At 35.8% G+C, this 7,541-nt stretch overlaps 1 protein-coding gene across 1 annotated transcript; it reads left to right on the forward strand.

Moving 5' to 3' along the window:
- Positions 1-598: 598 nt before the first annotated feature.
- On the forward strand, positions 599-1,330 carry LOC132799498 (uncharacterized). The gene is made up of 2 exons (XM_060811523.1): positions 599-1,042; positions 1,141-1,330. The coding sequence occupies exons 1-2, from the start codon at positions 601-603 to the stop codon at positions 1,173-1,175; spliced, it is 477 nt and encodes a 158-aa protein (XP_060667506.1). The 5' UTR covers positions 599-600; the 3' UTR covers positions 1,176-1,330.
- The last annotated feature ends 6,211 nt before the right edge of the window (positions 1,331-7,541 follow it).

Here is a 7,541-nt window from a genome sequence, read left to right on the forward strand (position 1 = left end):
TATTTGGTTGACTGTCCCTAGCCCGCGTAAGGGTATCTTTAGTGCTACAAAGACCCCAAGCGATATTTGTGTTTGTGTTTTTGTGTTGAGGGGCTGGAAAATAGTAATTGAATTGTCTTAAATTTTTTAAATGTCTTGTTGTTTACTATTTTTACAGCTAGTAGCACCCCAAATCTTATGCCTATGACTGCCATGATGAAATTGGATGGGACAAATTATCAGAAATGGAAGAAAACCTTAGTTATGAATTTGACCTTCATGAAATTGGATTTGGCTTTGGAGATAGATCCACCAGAGATTTCGACTGATGAAAGTACTGTAGCAGCTAAGAAACTTTATGAGGATTGGAAGCACTCTAATAAGTGCTGTATGATGATGATGGAGAATTACATGGATGAGGCCATATATGCTAGTATTCCTAAAGTGGATACTGCAAAGGGACTTCTTGAGGAGATAGGAAAGAAGTTTATCAAGTTTGATATGAATGAGAAGCATCATTATTTGGACCTATTGAACAATACCAAGTATGATGGTATTAAAGGAGTAAGGGACCATATTATGCTACTTTCCTCCTATTATAATAAGCTGAAAGATCTTAAGATGGACATTGGAGAGGAGTTCTTGACCTATTCTATAATGAGGAGTCTTCCATCACAGTTTGATAATATAAGGTCGAGTTTGAATACTAAGAAAGAAGGTTGTAGTTTGGAGGAATTGACTACTATCCTTGTCAAGGAAGAGGATGATATTAAATTAAGTAAGTCTAGGTCTGTTGCTATGGTTTCACATCAGGTAGATAAGTCCAAGAAGTTTTTCCAAAAGAAGGGACATGGATTCAAGCCAGGACAAGGTTTCAAGCCTGGGCAGGGTTTTAACCCCAATAGGAAGAAGTTTTCTGGTATGAAGCCTAAAGGACCTAGGGATGGTGGTTTTCAGATTAGAGAAAGGAAAGAGTACTTCAATGGAAGGTGTGGATACTGCAATAAAGTTGGGCACAAGAAGATAGACTGTTGGACCTTAAAGGGAAAGCAAGAGAAGAAAGGTAATATTTTAATGATTGAGACCAATATTATTGATGTGCCTATGAATTCTTGGTGGTTAGATACTGGAGCTACAATTCATGTTACTAATTCATTGCAGGGGATGATAAGCCGAAGGGGCCCAACCAATCTTGAGCAGCATGTTTATATGGGAGATAGCTCAAGAGTGAAGGTGGACATTGTGGGAACAATCAAGTTGAAGCTTTCCACTGGATATGCTTTGGAGTTGCAAGAAGTTTCTTATGTACCTTCAATAAGAAGAAACTTGTTATCTATTTCTGTTTTGGATAGTCAAGGTTATAGTTTATTGTTTGGAAATAACAAAGTTGAATTATTTAAGGATGGTAAAGTTGTTGGTTTTGGAACTTTATGTGGCAATTTATATAAGCTTGATTTATTTAATAATGGTCTCAATTTCTCTGTTAATTCTATTGTTGCTTCCAAACGCCCAAGAGTTAATGACAATTCCTCAATGTTATGGCATAAACGTTTGGGACATATTTCTAGGCACAGAATGGAAAGGTTAGTGAAGGATGGGATACTTCCTAATCTTGATTTCTCTGATCTGTTGACTTGTGTTGAATGTGTGAAAGGGAAGTTAACTGCCAAGGTAAGAAAGGATAAGTTAGCTAGGTGTGGAGATGTTTTGGAGTTAATCCACACTGACATATGTGGACCTTTTACACCAATTGCTTTGGGTGGTTATAGATATTTTATTACCTTCATTGACGATTACTCTCGTTATGGACATGTTGAGCTTATTCGTGAGAAGTCAGATTCTTTAGTTGCCTTTAAAGAGTTTAAGGTAAAGATGGAGCTTCAAAAGAATAAGAAAATAAAAGCTGTAAGGTCTGATAGAGGTGGTGAGTTTTATGGTAGGTATGATGAAACTGGAAGGAACCCAGGGCCTTTCGCTATTTATTTGCGTGAGTGTGGCATAGATGCGCAATATACGATGCCTGGTACACCTCAGCAAAATGGCATAGCTGAGAGAAGGAATAGAACTTTGTTGGATATGGTGCGGTCTATGTTGGCAAATTCTAGGTTGCCAGATTATTTGTGGGGAGAGGCTTTAAGGACGGCAGCTTATATTTTGAATCAAGTTCCAAGTAAGTCCGTTCCTAAGACACCTTTTGAGTTGTGGTCAGGAAGAAAGCCTAATTTGCATCATTTTCGAATATGGGGTTGCAAAGCTGAAGTAAGGATTTATAATCCCCAAATTAAGAAGTTGGATCCTAAAACCATTAGTGGATATTTTGTTGGCTATTGTATAGGATCTAGGGGTTCAAGATTCTTTTGTCCTTCTCACACCACTAGGATCGTGGAATCAGACAGGGCCATTTATTTTGAAGATGATTTTGGGTTTTGATGATAGTAATGGTCCAAGGGAATCTCAATTTAGAGAAGAAAGTGTTTTCATTCCCAGTATAGTTGTTCCTGATAGAGATATTGTTGATCCAGTAGTTGATGAACCAGTAGTTGGTCAGAATGAACTCATTGTTGAAGAGCAGGATATTCCAGCTATTGCAGATGCTAATGTACCCTTGAGGAGGTCACAAAGGACTAGGAGATCAGCTATTCCTGATGACTATGAGGTTTACTTGCAGGAGCATGAGTTTGACATAAGTGATGATTCAGATCCAATCACTTATGAGGAAGCCATAAGCAGTTCAAATTCAAATTTTTGGTTGGATGCAATGGAAGATGAAATGAAATCCATGGCATCAAATGGAGTATGGGATTTGGTTGAGTTACCAGAGGGTAGCAAGCCTATTGGGTGCAAATGGGTCTTTAAGACTAAAAAGGACTCCAATGGTCAAGTGGAGAGGTATAAGGCTAGACTTGTAGCTAAAGGGTTTAGCCAGAAGGAAGGAATTGATTATACAGAGACTTTCTCTCCTGTATCCACAAAGGATTCTTTTAGAATTATTATGGCGATTGTGGCGCATTATGACTTGGAGTTGCATCAGATGGATGTCAGAACTGCTTTTCTGAATGGTGATTTATATGAGGATGTATATATGGTTCAACCAGTTGGTTTCCAACAAACGGGGAATGGTAATTTGGTTTGTAAGCTTAAGAAATCTATTTATGGTCTTAAGCAAGCTTCAAGACAATGGTATCTTAAGTTTGATGAGGTTGTCATCCAAAATGGCTTTAAGGAGAATGTTGTTGATAGATGCATATATATGAAGGTCAGTGGGAGCAGTTTTATATTTCTGGTGTTGTATGTTGATGACATACTTTTGGCTACTAATGACACTGACCTATTAGCTGAGACAAAGCAGATGTTGTGCAACCATTTTGATATGAAAGATCTTGGTGAGGCTTCTTTTGTTTTGGGCATTAAGATTGTTCGAGATAGGACTAATTATGTAGTGCAATTGTCTCAGAGAGCTTATATTGATAGAATTCTTAAGAGATTTGATATGCATAATTGTTCTCCTGGAAGTGTACCGGTTACGAAAGGTGAAAAGTTTTCTAAGGATCAGTGTCCCAAGAATGATAGAGAAAGGATGGCAATGAAGAATGTTCGCTATTCTTCAGCAGTAGGTAGTTTGATGTATGCTCAAGTTTGTACACGGCCTGATATAGCCTTTGCTGTGGGTGTGCTTGGTAGATTTATGAGCAATCCTGGTCCTATTCATTACCAAGCAGTTAAGAAGGTCTTTAGGTATCTTCAGGGTACTAAAGATCATATGTTGACATATCGTCGCACCAACTCTCTTGAAGTAGTGGGTTATAGTGATGCAGACTATAAAGGTTGTGTGGATGATAAGAAATCTACCACTGGTTATATATTTATCATGGCAGGAGGTGCTGTGTCTTGGCGGAGTGCCAAGCAGTCAGTGACAGCATCCTCGACTATGGAGGCAGAATATGTGGCGTGTTATGAGGCTACCCGTCATGCAGTTTGGCTACGGAATTTTATCCGTGATTTAGGAGTGGTTGACTCCATTGAGAGGCCTATTATGATGTATTGTGATAATACTGCAGCGGTGTCTTTCTCCAATAATTTAAAAGGTACTCCTGGTGCGAAGTACATTGATGTGAAATATTTTGTGGTAAAGGAGAAAGTTGAAGAGGGCCTCATTACTGTTGTTCACACGCCGACTTATAGCATGGTGGCAGATCCACTGACCAAGGCTTTACCGGTAGGCATATTTGAGGAGCATATGTCCCGTATGGGATTGTTAAGCAGTTGAGACTGCTGTGGGTCAGTGGGAGTTTGTTATGTTTTCTGTAGTAATATCCATGTTGAGAATTATTTATTTCTTTGAATATTTTAATACATTGATGTATGTGGATCATTATTTATTTATGAGATGATTTATTACACATATTATTGCTCCTTATATTTACAAGCCTGTTGAGACTATTAGTCTATGTATATGTGTATGTTGATCCACAGGTGCCATGGTGAATCCCTACTACCTAGTTTGGGTATATTGTTGTATCCTGTCGATACACAATGTGCTTGAATGAAATGGTTTTATGTGTTGGGGGATTGCACATGGTTAGGTAAATCTCTACTACCTAGACTGAGTTTATGGCATGCAAAGTGCTCAGTTGAAATGGTAACATGTTTTGGGAGATTTACTGAGAGAATCTCTACTGCCTAGTCTAGTATATTGTTGTGCCCTGTCGGTATACTATATATTTGGATGAAATGGCATTATGGTTCGGGAGATTCTATAGTAAGTGAGTTTGGATTATATGATGATGATTATGCAGTCCAAGTGGGAGAATGTTGAATTAAATTAATATTTGTGGACTTGGCATAATCAATTACTCACTTACAGGGCCTATTTATGCCATTAATGGGACTGGCTTATTTTATTATTTTGTAGTAGGGCCCTTGGTCACACACTCTCTATAAGACTCTAGTTGGCCCATTGGACTGGAGGACCAACTCTCTTTATAAGCCCAATGACTTATCCATATTTTTCCTAGTATAATTATATTATCAAATTATTATTATTTTATGTGTGTCAAAATTAATGGATAAGTCTGACTTGCAGAGACTATTTAAAGGTCTAGGGCAAGCAAACAATTGAGGCCATACGGTGTTTTGATATTAGGGTTTTTCAGAGATCTGAGAGTGGTTTGAGAGTAGTGTGTCCATAGGCACTACTTTACATTATTTTCTATTTTGCAGGATTAAAGATCTAATTTACCAATGGCTGCGTTTGGAGGTTAGTAATTTATGATTTATGGAATTTATTATGCATATTTAGATCCATAAAATCTAACACGATCTCCATAGAGATCTCTCTCAAAACCACGTTGAGAATACAAAGAAACGAGAAAGAATGGCTTCCAAAACTCAAAGGGACTCACTTCGCACAAAGCTTTCTCTCAGGTCTGCAACTTTTTCCCACTCTCTGTTTTTCTATTCTATATCTGATATATGAAGAAGAAGACCAAATAATACATATATGTATTTCCCGAAACAAGAAACGGTGCGTTCAACTAATCTCCAACAGTTCTTACGTGGCAAGCAAATTGTTGTAACTGAAAAATGCATGAGATGACTTTTCTATCCTTCATTAACTGATGTGGCAGCAAAGTGTTGCCGTTTTGGAACCTGGAAATTTCCTCTTCTTTCTTCTCTGACCAGCAGCTTGTAAACACATAGATAAATGGCTTGGTTTGAGGATTATTATCTTACAACAATATTGATTGCATTTGAAAATGAAGTTAAAACATATTTTCCGACATAAAAAGCATTTTGTACCAACAGTTGTTGGAGAAACAACGACTGGAGAAACAATGAGAGGATGTATTGGATGGACAAGGTGTGTTATCTCAGGCGACAACTCCACACATGATTTGTGAAAGAAATGCTGGCATATATATTTTGCAACTATAGGATAATTGACTCGGCAATGGCATCTCACATATATAGCAATTAACATCATCATCTTTGCCATCCTTGCTGTCAACAAGTTCCAGCGGTTGCTTATGACAAAGATGTTGATGATTATCATGAGGACTTTTGGTTTCGAAGAGTACAGTGGGGATATTTAGGGCGCAATGAATGTCTATATGGATCTTGCATAAGGAATTATCAATGCTACAGTTACATATATCACAATGTCTATAATATTCAATCGATTGAAGAATGAGAGGATGGTTATGATGAATGGGGTGGTTGATTTGTTGCAAGAAAGGTAAAACACATAAATAGTGAAGGCAGTGGTTGCATTCATAACAGACAAAGTAAGGAAAGTCTTTGATATCATCGTTGCAAATATGGCAGTGGGTAACTTGGCTGTTATCCTTTATATCATGCAAGATCAAAGGATGTTCATGACTAGGATGTTGGATCTCTATAATTTTTCTCTTCGTGACCAAGATGTGGTTTCTTTATTTTATTCTTTTTACCAAAAGAGTGTTCATGCCAAAATGTTAATATAGCCGATCAATCTCTTATCAAATCGACTAATTGTAATTTATACTAATCAATCACTATCCATGCACATTACATTTATTGCTGGTATTAGAACTTGGTGGAAGGAAGGGATATCGCGAGGAAGAGTAAATGTATATATGTATATATAGATTGAACAAGATAACAGAAATATACATAGAGACACCAAAAACTAAAAGAATGTCCCATGCACCTTTAAAAGTAGCAAGGTGATTATCTTTCTTAGGTCTATTATTATCTAAAAAAATATAATATTTAAAAGAAGGAAGAAACCACACGCAAATTATCTTTCTTTGACGTACTTAATCAAAACTCCTTACCTTCAATTACAAACTTAATGCGAATATAAATATTTTTTTAGGTTCTAAATTTTAAATCAAAGTATCAATTTTTTGGGATAAGTTATATTTTCTCTGTCAAAACTACTAAAATCGTTTTTGTGCCAAAAAATAAATAAATAAATAAATAAAACTAAAATCGTTATATGGCCTTCTATAAAAAAGATGTGTGTCCTATCCATGTAGCCCATGTGTTACTTGAACAATCATATTCAAAATAATAATAATAAATACTCGAAGAATCAAAAAATATATTTAAAATTTTAGAACTAACTTTATAAATTTATCTCCAAAAAAAATAGAATATTTAAAAGAGGAAAGAAATCACACGCAAATTTTCTTTCTTTCTACTATAATGAAAATTATTTACTTTCAATTCTTAACTTGATGCGAAACACAAATATTTTTGAAGATTCTAAAGTTTAAACCATTCCTTTCAAAAGAAAACTTTTTTTTTTTTTTTTTGGTGGGGGATGAATTATACTTTCCTCTCAAAACTACCAAAATCTTTTTTGGTTTTTTTGGTAAACACATAAATAGTATGAGATAGAAGCTCTTAGCGTTCAAAAAAGGATAGAAGTGTCCTACTCATGTAGCTCATATGTTACTAGCAAAATCAAAAAGTATATATAAAATTTTGGAACATAAATTCTAGGTAGGCTAACTTTATATATTTATCTCAAAAGAAAAAAAAAATTATATATATATATATATAACATTTAAAAGAAG

This window comes from Ziziphus jujuba, chromosome 9 (assembly GCF_031755915.1).
Source record: "Ziziphus jujuba cultivar Dongzao chromosome 9, ASM3175591v1".
NCBI lineage: Eukaryota > Viridiplantae > Streptophyta > Magnoliopsida > Rosales > Rhamnaceae > Ziziphus > Ziziphus jujuba.